Here is a 15,214-nt window from a genome sequence, read left to right as displayed (position 1 = left end):
GCTTTTAAGCTTTACCACCACTTTTTTACATTAAATGCTCGTTTTTAAATGGCTAATATTTTCATATGCTCTCAATATTTTGTTAAATTCAATATGCATAGGTTTAAGTTCTTAAGCTTTAAAGCTTTTATAAGAATACTTGTAACTTTTAGCTAATTAGCTTTTTAAAAGATATCGGAATGTACCAGTTCTGAAGAACTGCATTTGTTTTCGGTTCATAGAAGAAATGCTTCTTTTTGTGCTTTGAGAAAAGCTTTATTGAATGCGAATTATTGTAAAAAGCTCAATATGAATCTGGCATGAAATATCTTTTTTTTTAAACGCTTAATTTAAAAAGCTATTTATTAAGAAGAATTCCACTAGTTTTGTTTGTTTTTTTCCTGACTCTGTATTATATTTTAAATACCAAACGTATTATGAAAACTCCTTCTGCAGAAGCTTTATTGAAAAAGCACAATATGCTTTTAATTACAACATTCAATTGGTGAGATTCCGCAAGGTATTAAACAAGAATTTTGTTTGTGAAATTATCAATAAAATTTACCCGTGCTGTGGATTAATTTGTTTACAATAACAAAGCACTCCAACTTGTATGTGGAAATTTCCTCACAGTGTTTCCATTAAAATTATGGAAAAAACTTTCGTACACATAAAATCTAATAATAGAGAGTTTTCCTAAAGTTTTGCGCTTTCAATAATAAACTGTTAGAGTGCTTATTAAAATAGTTATTATTTTCCATTCTCTTCCATTTTTATGTTACACAGCAGTGACTACCCTTTTGGTAATTTAAAATAAGGTTGCTACATAATTGAGTTTATGGCGCATCATTAAAGTTAATTCCGAGCGTTGGATATACGCTTCCAGGCTTACCCCTTCTCTTATATGTATATATGTATGTACGCCATTTCGACTAATAAATAATGCAATTTTCCATCAAAATTCCGAGCAAGCAGTGGAGAAAAGGGCGGCCCATATACATACAAGTGCATCTAAAAGGGATATTTATGTAAGTAGTAACAATAACAATTTTATAAACAACTACTATGTATGGCCAACATAAAGTACTATACTGTTCTCTGAAGCCATAACTTGAGTTTAGCGTGCCGCCCAGCGAAAATTAAAGTTAAAGTTTATAGCTAAAACTAGCCGGACCATCATAGTGAGTTATGCCGGGATACTAACAGACATAAACATCCATATAGTGGCAATAGGAAAGCCGTTAGAGCACAAACTTCACTCTTATTCAGCTATATATTGCCATTTTATAGCTTTAGTTTTTTTTATTTTGGCTGTAGTTGTTAATACTTACAATTTAATGTTCTGCAGAAAAATTAAATTTCTTCTCATATGTATGCGAAATCAATGGAAGCGCGGAGGAGGGAGATGAAAGACCCAATTGTATGCCTTAAATATGGTATATTAGTATATATAAGCTTATCTGCCTTTGTGTCTGGCTTTATTAAAGGCTCTCAACATGTATATACATACAAACGCAGAGTACACAAAGATGGCTGGAACAAAATCGCTCACCACATCTTTCACTCAAGAGTAATAACACAGAGAATTAGAGTCGAAAAGTTTAAATTTATAAGTTTATTTACTCAGCTACTTTGAGCATGGCCAGCGCAACTTTTTCTTTGGTCGCAAGTGAAGCAAGAAGGGTAAACAAGTCTCAAAAGAATACTTAAAGTTTTTTTCTTGCAACCGACGACAGCTAACATATATGTGTATGTATCACGGACAAACTTGCACGCTCAAATCCCTTAACCTTCCTTTTGGTGCTGTATGGTCAGTAATCTAACATTTAGGAATAGCTCTTTGAATTATAAAAAGTTTACATGACAAAAATGTTGCAGCTTTTTGGCAGCTAGTTGCTTCTTGCTGCGCTGGAAAACTGATTTTATTAATTTTTATTACTAGAAAACTTTCAAAAGGGAGCAGTTTCAGTGCAACAGTATCATTGAGAGGGAGCAAGGCCGTGTCTAATAATCAAAAGGTAAGTATATAAAATGAAGAGATTATCTATCAAATGTAGTCATGAATAGGGATGCAAACATCGAGAAATGAAACATCGATGGTTCGATGTATCGATGTTTCTTCAAAACCCATCGAAATCAAAAACATCGGCCATTAAAACATCGATACATCGAAACATCGATATATTTTTGAACTTTTTTAACTTATTTTAAATTTAGTGTGAAAAGCTAAGGGATACAGAAGCAGAAGCATAAATAAAGGGAATGTAGTATGTCTTAAGTTGATACATTTTATTTCACTTAGCATTATATGTCTGTTAAAGTTTATTCTCAATAAATAACAAAACAGCGATATGGAAAGTTTTTTCACTGTCATTTCTTTTAGATTTTACTTCTGCGTTATAGTTGCCCTGGGTTTAGAAAACGGTCGTTTACTCGGCACTAAAGTGGCCACATTGTGTAAATATTAATAAGCCTATTTATTTACTCCGGAAACACAGTGTTCATGTCAACCCAAACTCTATTGGCTTCTGATTGGTAGGGGTAACAGCCGAGATACACTTTCTCTTCAACCTTCTGTCCCTTTTGGTGGACCAAATGTTTATTTTGGTTCCAAATATCAAACGAGTATTCTGTTTCACACTCATCCGAAGATTAGGTTGTATCAGCGCGATTCTTTGAATACTTTATGAAACAAAAAAAAAAAAGTATTTCTTTTAGCCACAGCATCTTTAAAATGCAGTAGTTTGAATCTCTGATCTAACGCAGTAGCCTACGCCAGAATTAAATTGTATAAATAAATCATAAAAGTAACCGCAGTTTTGTCCAAGCGCACATTCCCTTAACGAATTCTCCGTATTTTACAAAAATCGAATTCCAATATAATAAAGTGTATCCAAATAGAGGGTTTCGAGTTAATACCCGAAAAAGTGTGAAGGTGTGAAGTCAAATTTTTATATAAAACATCGACATAAAACATCGTTGAAAGTGACATCGATGCATCGATATTTTTAGATTCAAGACATCGATGGCTGACATCGATGCTTTTTGACGAAAACATCGATACATCGTTTGCATCCTAAGTCATGAAAGGCAATCAAAATGAAGGCTTAAGGAAGGTGAGAACATTTACTCAAGATATAGGTTGCATTGGAAGGAGACAGGGGTGGGTTTTGTGGTGTGAAACCCACCCCCCCCCCCCCCCCCCCTAACTAAACTAAACTAAAAACAAAGCTATTGTATCTGGATAGCATTAAAACGATAACTTAGAGTCAGCAGCTTTCAACTAGCGCAAAACAAAAAAAAGAGAGATCCACATCTTTACAATAAGTACACATATCTCTCGACTCAAACTACTTTAACATATTACCAATCATATTTCTTTTTTTTACATTATCAGTATCAGTAAATCATATTTAAATATACGAAGGAAAAAATGCAAAAATGTAGTGTCACGTGGTAAAGAAAAAATAAATTAATTAAAAGGCCGCACCCAGTTACAATAACACATATTTACAAACAAGTAGAAATCCGCTGCTTTAATTTCACTCTTAGCAATTACTTAAATTCCCAGCACAATTGTCTCCGCTATTCCCTACTGCTGACACAGAACTTTCACTTCGTTCCGCTCTGTACAGCACCATTTTCCAGTTAGCGCTTGCCGCATCTTTTGCCTTTCGCAAAACTTTAAAAGTAGGAATCTGGGTTTCTAGGAAAACTATGAGAACTATTTGAATTCTCGCACCGAAGTAGAGCAAGAAAATGCTCAGAAGTGTTTGTTTTGCTTTGTGCCAAAGGAAGGATATGCTTCTCTGGACTTTATACTAGCGCAAACAAAACAAAACGTGGAAGCTCATGCATATATGCCAGTATATATAAGTATAGGGAATACATAAAGTAGTGATTGTAACCAACTAGGAAACACAATAGTATGGTTCTGAGAAGTTAATAAAAAAAGGACTCAGGTTAATTTTAAATATATGGAAAGGAATGTATACTCTTATTCGTAATTTGTATTAGATTCAATTAAGTATTTAATTGAATGTTTTGATTACGTAATTTTTTGTCAATTTATTCAGATAATGTCTTTTTTTAATTCGATGTTAGATTAAAAGTGTATATTTGTCTATTAACTATAAATTTTCTTCGCATTTACTTACACATCACTTTCAGCTCAACAATGTTACTATCACCATCGCCCTCCACATTCGAAGCAGTACAGGTGTAGTTGCCCGCTTGATGGCGTGTCACACCCTGCAATGCCAAATCGCCAGTACTCACAATGACGCCAGCGCGTTGATTATGTTGAATGATTTGATTCTGAAAATAATTAAACAGATTTTCATTTAATGCGAAATCTAGCACTCTAGAGAGATTTTTATTATTTTAAGTATATATTTGGATTTTATTTTATTATATCTAGAGTTCTATGAAAATAATTTTAGTTTTTTGTATTTATGCAACCTAATTTTCTCAATATAACTACACTTGAGATGTGCCCAAAAGCATAGACTCACTGATCTGCATTTAACATTTATCGCGCACGATAGGCTAATATTGGTATATTTTGTGTAAGCACCACCAAGTTTAGCAGTTATTACAGTCCTTATACAAATACTCATACATGCGCGCACCCAGTAAGAAATTTTTAGTAATAATATTAAAACAAATGAAATTGATATAGGGTACAGAACTAGTGATTTTCGAAATGAGTACCAACTCTTTTGGATACCGAAGGAATGAAAGGCAAACCGATTGAATAATATGACAAAAATATATACTTAATTTGAAATAGTCAAAACGGACAACAACGAATAAACAAACAGCATTTAATTGCGCTTAGAAATAATGAAGATAAGGTGTTTTTGTCGTTACGTTTATTTGAACACTGTGTACTTAAAACAGCCCCGGGCAACCCATATATGTAAATTGTTAATTATAGTCAAGTCACGTGTACTTCTCACAGTATGATACGTAACTGAACAACTATTCAATCGTCATCAGATACTCTGCTCCTATAATTATTATTTCTTATTATTGTAGATTATTGTAGGGTAGAGTCTTTCAGTGCGGTTCTATAGTCTTCATTGACTGTCGCAAACTTGTATAAATTTAGAATTTAGAATTTATGTATATTATTTGAAATTTTGAAAACTCGTCTTTAACTAATTTTCTAAAATATATTATTAGATTTATTTGAGTTCTAGTAATAAATAAATAATACCCATGTCCAACTAAGTTATATTTCTTTCAGCTAAAAATTAAATATATCAAATTTGATTCGCAAGTTCCAATTTAGTCTGCTTTGCCTAAGTCTAATTCAAAATCATCGCTCAATTTTCCTACTGGGTTTTCTCACAATCACATCTGTTTGTATACATATATATACGTATCATATGATATCCATAGAAAACTTCACTTGTGCTTTCGGCATACAATTCTAAACAAATGAAGCGTTTATCCACAAAATAGTTGACGCGCTATTATTTGTATTTATCACATATGTCACACACGTGCCACATGTCGTACATCAAACACACAAATATTATATGCATCTGTGTACATAGCATAAGTCAACAATACATTGTTCACCAGATACGCTCGCTCATGCAATTCATTTTTAATAAATATATGTATGTATGCGCGCCAAATGCCAACATTATAACTATTATGTTGTGCAATGTAAAAACTGTAATAATCTCACTTCGTTGCGTGCTTTCAGGCGCTTCTAAGCTGCTATTTATTTGTACAGTTTGTTTCTTTTGTACGTATTACATTCTGTTGTTTGTTTGTGTATTTCGCTAACTTTTCATTTCAATTCTATTCACTAAACACGCTTTGCTATGTGTTATGTGAGAGTGTGTTATTGTAGTATTCTTACACTTATGCGTTTGTGTGTGTAGGTGTGTAAATATACGCGTGCTCATCACGTCGTAAAACTATGTCAAAGTCATGCATTGTCACCGCTAATAAAGTTCAATTCTATAGCGTGCATTTATTGTTATTTGCTTATTTGCGTATTCGCCTATTTCATTATTTCTTATTTCACGCTGAGTTTCATATTTTATGCTTTAATTGCAGCAAGTTTAACTGTTTGATTATGTGAAGCAATTCTAGTAGTTGTTGCTGAGAGTTGAAAAAAATATATTTTATATGTATACAATTAACATTATTATAATAGTTGAGGTAATTCCTTAACCAATTTAACTCATTTTCACCACCAAGGTACACTGTATCCACAACTATACGCACACTTAAGATATCTTACATATTAACCGGTTTATGAGGTATTAAGTCCATCGTATTTTTGAAAAACGTATAATTAGGTATATGGGAGCTGGGGGAAGTTATGACTCGATTTTAACCATTTTTGGAACAGAAACACACTATTAGAAGAAAAACAATTCCTCTGAATTACATTAAAATATCTGAGAGATGTAACGATATTTTCGGTAAAAACTTACACTTAGGCTCTGAGTTCTTCATGTTTGATATCAGGGACTTTGAAAAGTTATAGTTCGATTTCGACAACTTTTCCACAAGTGATGCCACATATGATATACATTATTTGTGTAAAGTTTAATTTCGCTATCTTCATCGGGGTGTCAGGAAAATATCTTGTACCGAATTTCATTAAAATCGGTCAAGTAGCTTATGAGATATGGTTTTTGACACGTATCTAATCGACACCACGCACATTTTCCATTTTGTAAAAAAATCTAAGTGCAGCTTCCTTCTGTTGACAACTCGTTACGAGTTCTGTAGAGTCGTGCTGTATATAACTGTACTAGCACTGTATATTTGTACAAATAACCCACCCATATCATTAGTTATATCGTTGGTCTATAGAATTCTCAATATTATATGAACCCCTCGCTCATATCCACCATTAAATCCTGAGTTTGTAAATTATTCTTTTGTCTCTCTTGTTGTTCATCATTTTTTACAAGAAAAGTTTTCACAATTAATAACTAACTTATTATATAACAGCAAGTGCCGCCATTTAACTGGCCAATTTGCTAGTTTGCTTATTAATGTAATTAAATTTTTTTGTAATTTTTTTTTTCAAAGTTTAATATTTGTAGAGCGCTCTAAAGAATTTACATACATACCAGCATATATATAATATGAATGTATATACATTAGCTGCTACGTTGCCTAACTAAATTATCATACTATTGACATGCCGACATTGTTAGTAATGTCACAGTGTTGTAGAAATTGTTTGAGTTGAGTCTAACAAGTTTAACTAACTGCCATGGTTGTCACCTTTTTAATTAAATATTCATGCTGCACAATTAACGTGCACGCAAATTAAATTAACAATTAGTTTGATCAAAATTGTCAGCATATTCAATGTGCATACATGCATACAAACACGTGTGTAGATAAATTTATACAAAAGTACATATTTATTTGTATGCACATATATGCTATGCTTGTACGTGCGAGTTTTAATGAGCGTGCGAATTTTCGTTGTCAGCAGCGCATACACTTTCCCTTAATATTCTATACAAATAAAAAGTTCTGTGGATCTGGCAACACAGTTGTATACATGTATTGGCAATTACAATTTGAGTTTTAATGAATATTAGAATTTCGAGCAAAGAAATCCAAGATAAAGTCGGGTGTGAAAAGGTTTGTGGCACTAAATATATGCAAACACAACCTTCATTAGTTTTAATTACGTATTCTGCCGGTATAGAGTAATGTATTTTATAAATTACGCAAAATGTATTGTTTATGAGTACAATTAAAAAGCAAATATTTTATAATTTTTTTTTAATTGATTTTAGAATGAATTAATTAACATTCATAGACATAGTGTTATTCATTCAAATAAATTTAGTCAATATAATATATTTTCGTTAATTTTCATAATACATATTTTCCTTGAAAATTTAAAATACATGATTTTTATTCATATAGTTACATATTTAAATAACTCTTATTTGTGTTATTATTCTATATTAATTAATAGGCTTTCCACGAGATTAATTTTGTTGTGTGATATGTAATGCTATTTTGTAGTTATTATATTTTTATTCTAACGATTTACCTCAAATACTTTATCAATTATTTCAAAATTTTAATGCATCAATAATTTTTCTAAATAGTTTAATTAAGTTCAAAGTAATATGATATTTTCTATTTAATTCCATGATAATAATATTAGTTCAGTTTTTTTAACTAACCACTTTCTAATTTAATTAAGGTAATATGTAGCAACTAAATTCAGTGATTGACAAATTTCTAACAAATTTAATTTACTGTAGTTGGTATTCAGAATAAAATAATTTATTTATAAAATTTAAATTAATGTAATTTTTTTATTTTTTATTTTTTGAAATAATATTTTTAATTTTGTGACTCTTTTACCATTTCATTATTCAGTTCAGATCACTTTAAACTCTTTTCAATATCAGGAATACTATCTATCTAAATTGATCAATTGTTTTGTTAAACACTTAATGAATTTATAAAACTTAAATTTTTATATTTGTATTCAGTACACCATATTTAAATATTAAACAATTCTATGCAGTAAATCCATCTTTCAAGCATTCTTAATTTAAAGAAGCTCTAATTTAACTACACTAAACTTAATTGCGATGCGACCACAGTGGCTTGCGTTGCCTTTACATACATGTACATGTACATCTGTTGCGGCAGCTCTGCCACTTTTTAACTATTCATTACACTTCATTTTGTGACAGGCATTACGAGTGGAGTGTGTAGTAGTTTGGAGTGGAAAAACCAAAGGTGGTGCATTTAAAAGTGCTGCCATTTACAAAATTTGCTGGCACTAATTGTGCGGCGACTTGCACTTATTTCTGAGTAGTTTTTTACGCTAACACAGTTTTGTTGGTACAAAAAATCTCTGGATAGACAAATGTAGTACGAGTGTTTCTAAGCGCACTTATAACATTATATATATTATATATATACATACGTATAAGTAAATAGATTTATTTAAAAATATTATGTTCCATAAAATATCGGAGCGAAAAATAATCCAATCCTTATAAGAATATCCTAAATTGTAATACTAGTATTTTCTTATTACGATTTCACTGAATGAGTAAGCTCAAAAAACCTATATATGTATATATACACAAGAATACAATTAGAAAGTGGAGGAATGAAAATTAAATGTAATCGTACGATGTCTGTATATTTCTAAAGAAGGCAACTTTAAAAGTGACCGCAATAAACGCAAGCAGCTAAGTGACCCTGACCGCACTTCGGAATGAAATTGTCATGTAGCACACTAATTGCAGTGTATACTTTTGAGCGCGACTATTTGCACAGTTGGTGGGTCGTTCTTATTTATTTGCTTAGTTTCGTTCCAACCAACGCATTATGTCAAGTGGCAGCGGCACGTTCTAACAGATGAACACAATGTGAAGCTGACAACAATGCTTTACAGTATGAAACAACGAACAACAGCAACTGGGAAGCACTAAGGCGTAGTATAAATAGATGCGCTGAAAAGTATGTTTTGTTCTAGACGCGCAAGACATTTTGCTTATCTATGCGTAAGCTTTTGTTGGTCTTTGGGAAAATGAGAGCAAAGCCGCCAAAGCTAGCTGCTGTGGCATATTTTGCGGCGGATTTAATAGAACTTCTGAAATGCTATGCTTTTTACTATTTGACATGACCTAGTTTGGGTATGTAATTAACTGGGTTAGTTATGGATTGGAGTCCAGTAATTTTAATTTTAATTTTAATTTTAATTTTAATTTTAATTTTAATTTTAATTTTAATTTTAATTTTAATTTTAATTTTAATTTTAATTTTAATTTCAATTTTAATTTTAATTTTAATTTTAATTTTTATTTTTATTTTTTTTTTTTTTTTTTTGTAAATTTCAATTCTTTTTTTTTCAAATTCAACAAAAATCTTCTTTATAAATATTGCCAAATTCGTAACATATTCAATTAAACGGATTTTGTTTTATGATGAAATACATCAATGCGCAGCTGATGAAAAGTCAATCAATTCCATATGCTCGTATCAACATATGCACAAAATTCTCCAATTGCAACAGTAATTGAAAGTATTATGCCTGCCTGCATTTGTCAGAAAAACTATCGACAGTAACAACAAACAAATGTTCATAGAACTAATATTTGCTTTATTTCAAAGTAAAATTTAAATCAATTTAATTGAAAGGTACGCTTGAGTGAAGCTACATACAAAGCATTGTATGTACGTATACACATGGGTGACTCACAGTGGAAGGTGGGCCAATCGTAAACAAACATTTTTATACTCTCGCAACAAAGTTGCTAGAGAGTTTATAGTTTTGTTCACATATCGGTTGTATGTAACACCCAAAACTAAACGAGTTAGATATAGGGTTATATATACCAAAGTGATCAGGGTGAAGAGTGATCCGAATGTCTGTCTGTCCGTCCGTCCGTCTGTGCAAGCTGTAACTTGAGTAAAAATTAAGATATCTTGATGAAACTTAACACTCTTATTTCTTGGCACCGTAGGAAGGTTGAGCAAAATCGGACCACTGCCACGCCCACAAAATGGCGAAAACCGAAAACACAAAAAGTGCCATAACTAAGCCATAAATAAAGCTATGGAAATAAAATTTGGTATGAAGGATCGTAATATGTAGGGGCACATTTGGATGTAATTTTTTTGGGGAGGTGGGCGTGGCCCCGCCCCCAAATCGGGTTTTTGTATGTATCTCGCAAACCAATAGAGCTGTATAAACCAAACTTTCTACAGTCGTTTTTTCTGCCATTTCCTTATACAGTACAAAAATTACAGAAATCGGATAATAACCACGCCCCCCTCCTATACAAAGGTTATGTTAAAAATTACTAAAAGTGGGTTAACTCACTAACCAAAAACATCAGAAACACGAAAATTCACACAAGAAATGGCAGATGGAAGCTGCACTCAGATTTTTTTACAAAATGGAAAATGGGCGTGGCATCGCCCACTTATGGGTCAGAAACCATATCTCATTAACTACTCGACCGATTTCAATGAAACTTGGTTTGTAATATATTCCTTACATCCCAATGATATGTTGTCAAAATAGGCCAAATCGCTGCACAACCACGCCTACTTCCTATATACCAGAACTTTGAAGTCGATCTGAATCGTTTACTTTACAATATATAAAGTAAGCACTAGTGGAGATATCGGTGCAGAATTTTGCACAAATACTATGTTTATAGTGTGGCAGCCACATTCTAAAAATCGCCGAAATCGGACCATAGGTTTTTAAGGCCCCATATATCGAACACGAGGACATCGGTGCTTCTAACCTAATATTATGCTTTCCAACTTTCAATGGACTTTATACAATATATATGACGAATACGTGGGTCAAATTGTGTATTATATAATATAAATAAAGTTAAATAAATAAATTGCGAGAGTATAAAATGTTCGGTTACACCCGAACTTAGCCCTTCCTTACTTGTTACTTCTTGTTTTGTTCACATACCATATGTATATTAAAAGTAATTATCTCTGATATGTTTACTCCTTTACACTATTTCATGTATAATGCTTTGAAATGTGTTCACCTCTATAGAGGAGAAAATTATTGTACCATAAATTTACATTTAATTAAGACTCAGAGCTCTTTAAGATGAGCCTAATACATAGATACATTATTTACATATATTTTGTGAGAATATTATTATTTAGTAGCTTTTGTGGGAAATATCATGCCAAACCAACTTGTTAAGAATCTAAATCCTAAATAACATCCTATAAAATCACAAATTTGTAAGTAGAAATAATCAACTTTTTGATTGTAAAAAAAAAGTTTTGCAAAATATTTACATTACTTATTCTTACATTCAATATAACTGATACTCAAACATATTTGTAGATACTTTTTCGTATAATGTACTTACATTGTGCTTCCACACAACTTTATAAGCTGCCGGATTTGCATGCACTTTGCACTCGAAGTAGACATCATCGCCTTCTTCAATATCTTCCGGATTTAAATTCGAGCCCAAATCCAGCTGAAGCGTTGGTACGACTGCAAGTAGATAAATACACAAGTAAAATAAGAAAGAGTTTCTTAGTAAAAGTTAACTAGAAAAACAACTTACTAACTAAGCACTTCAAAAGAAATTCAATTTATGGGCTGACCAAATGATTTATACAAATATATGTATAGAAATATACATATATGTATAAACTTTTAATTTCGTGTGTGTTTACTAAATTTGAGAACATATCGAATATTGCATTTCAATTCAATTTTATTTTGCTTATGCTTTCAGTCAGGCATATCAAGTTGATTTGGCACTAACTACTTTGTTGATAAATTCGTTAATTGTATAAATGTAGTTGCAACATGTAGATAAGATCTGGTTTGGCAAGAAATACAAGTGTGATAAGTTCAACTGCTGTTTTTCATTTATATAGTTGTGCTTATATAACCTCGCATATAACCTTAGTTTCGAAGAAAAATCTATGGCAGTTATCAATTTACAGTACATATGTGTTTTATTGGCTGTTCACTGTTATTACACTATGAATATTTCTAATTAGAAATATTGGTGAATTCGTTTCAAGAACTTCAGTAAATCATTTTTCATTGTAGATATATGTATTTATATTACAGCATTTATTTTAAAAAGAATTCATTTTATTTTTCCTACAAAAGACACACCTATGCCAAAGTGGAACCACAATTTAATGAATTTGTTCGTGTTTATCTAAATATGCACACTACTAATTATTTCTTTTGTTTTGAGTGTTCTTTTTTAAGAATAGTAATTATAACATTGGAAAGTTTGTGAGTATGTACTACTTACAAGAAATAATTTTGAATTATGATAAAGTAATAGTAGTGAAACTTATTAAAAATATAAAATTATTTTTTCATTTTGAATTTTACAAAATTAAACACTCCTATTAAATTAATTTTTAATTAAAACACGACTTATTGCCTATTCTATGCCAGTTTGCTGAATAACCTATACCACTTGCAAGTTTCTCGTAACACTATCGGCGTCCTATGTGGGCACGTACACGCACACGCTGTAAGCCACTGTTTTCAAATATAAACATGTTTTTTTTGTCTATTTTGTGTCTTTTCGCTGCTGTTCGCACACAGTTTCACCAAACGAGAATGTGTAATGCGAAATGTTCATGTAAATGAGCAAGGAAATTGAAAATGTTATCTAATTTAATATCTGCGAAGACAAGGCAAGATGCGCTGTCGAAGCGAACAAGCAAACCGAGAAACTTGTAAACACACACACATACATATATATATGTATATATAATATATATATGCAGACACATCCGTATGAAGATGTGCGTCTAACGGCATGTGGTGACATGCAGTGGTTATGTTTGGTGTGTGTATGCATGCCTCAGTAGCGTGGTAGTGTGTTAAAGAATGAAGTGTGAAAGCGCCAAAAAGTATGTTATAATAAACGAAGCGATTTTTTAAACAAAACATTGCAGCTGCGATATGTAGTATATATTTATATAGTTATCTATAGAGATGTTTTAGTTCTCGGTACACAGTTTGGTTGAAATTGTTTCCAGTTTTTTTTTTCAATTCTCTGATTCATTGTTATTGCTTCATATATAAGTCTCGAAGTATTACGAAAATATTGCTTTCCAGTGATAACAGCAAGTCGTCGAGTAAAGGGTGCTTGTAAAAATGTAAGACGTGTCTTTTTTTATTTTTTTGTCTCGCTTTAATGACTTGCTTAGGCATCAACAGTTTGTAGCTAAAAATACACACACACACAATAACAAATGTGTGTGACTTATATGTGTGACTATAATAAGCTTTTTGTGCGTCAAAAAATATTGCAAAGCTTTTGTGTACACAAATTTATACTATAAGCATATCACTACGTTTAACGGTATCTATTCTGCTTTCGCTTGTCTTCTTTTATAACATTTACAGCATCTTAGAAAATCTAGCTTTTATTCCTCTAGCACATATTCCTCTCGCATATCCTTTGAATTTTTTTTGTCACCGTCGTTGCTTTGAGTTTCCGCTTCTTTCTTTTGTTTGGCTTTTAGATTGTGTTTTTGTTGTTGTTAGCACAGCAACGACGCGGCTGTGTCATAACAATGCATTTTATAGCCAATCAAGTTGAGTGCTTCATTTCGCTTATGCATATTTACATATATTTTTATATGGATTTTATCATTGCATCACAGAAATTTGGCAAAGCTACACTACGGCTACACTTGAATATATATATATGTACATATATGTATATATATGAATGTGTATGGGTATGAATGTCACATTATCTTATTTGTGTAAACTGTAAAATATATTTGCACGTGCAACAATGTGGGTACAAAAATTTAAAAAATATTTTCTTAGATAAATTTGAAGCTATATTGGATTGAAAGATTCGCTCTAGAAAAGCTTAGGTGTGAAAAAATATTGTTGGAATGGATGCATATCTGCATGTGAGGAGTTCCAAATGAAACATCGAAGATACGAGTATTTGAGCAGTTTTTCCTAAATGAATATAATCATAATATTCTGAAGATATCTATGGTGGAGGAAAATGTTGAAAACCCAGCAATTACTTGTCAAAAGGTTCAGAGTTTTAAGGCGGTTACACATGTATAGTTGAACTTCCATAACTTGAACTTCTATAACCCGAAGTTCTCCATAACTCTAACTCTTGAATTGACAATATAAGTAAAATTTCATACAAATTAGCTTCCGTAACTCGGAAGTACCTCTACCTCGAAGTTTTTTTGTGGATTATGGTGATTCGAGTTATTGAAGTTCAACTGTATATTAATCTCCAATATTATTACATGTTATTGCATTTATTTTCAAGTAAATATTTTGGTATTTTAAACAAAAATAGTGTTACTTACAGAAAACATTAAGTTTCATTGCCGTCTCGCGTATGCCATTGCGCACAAGCTCGTTTGTTGCACGACAGGATAGCGCTTTACCGTGATCACTACGCGTTGGTGTAATGCTGAGTACGGAAAGGCTTACATTGCCATCTTCCGAAACCTTAAAATAGTTTGAAAAATAATATGAATATCAGTGGTTTATATAAAACACAAGTACTACACATATATAAGCGAATTTTTAATGAATGTTGTCGAAAACATTTTTCTTAAAAAATAGTAAAATTTAAGAAAACAAGTAAGGAAGGGCTAAGTTATACTCTCGCAATTTATTTATTTAACTTTATTTATATTATATAATACACAATTTGACCCACATATTTGTCATATA

At 31.6% G+C, this 15,214-nt stretch overlaps 1 protein-coding gene across 1 annotated transcript in view; it reads right to left on the bottom strand.

The window, feature by feature from the left end:
• The window catches only part of LOC105219085 (uncharacterized), a 128,103-nt gene that overhangs the window by 28,580 nt on the left and 84,309 nt on the right, over window positions 1-15,214 (bottom strand). The window contains exons 8-10 of the mRNA XM_054232932.1: window positions 14,842-14,986; window positions 11,871-12,001; window positions 4,137-4,296 (exon numbers count right to left, since the gene is read on the bottom strand). Coding sequence (XP_054088907.1) covers window positions 4,137-4,296; window positions 11,871-12,001; window positions 14,842-14,986 — 436 coding nt within the window. The remainder of the gene's footprint in view (window positions 1-4,136; window positions 4,297-11,870; window positions 12,002-14,841; window positions 14,987-15,214) is intronic.

This window comes from Zeugodacus cucurbitae, chromosome 2, assembly GCF_028554725.1.
Source record: "Zeugodacus cucurbitae isolate PBARC_wt_2022May chromosome 2, idZeuCucr1.2, whole genome shotgun sequence".
NCBI classification, from domain to species: Eukaryota; Metazoa; Arthropoda; class Insecta; order Diptera; family Tephritidae; genus Zeugodacus; species Zeugodacus cucurbitae.
The sequence above is the reverse complement of the archived record's forward strand: the minus strand, read 5'-3'. Positions and strand labels throughout refer to the sequence as shown.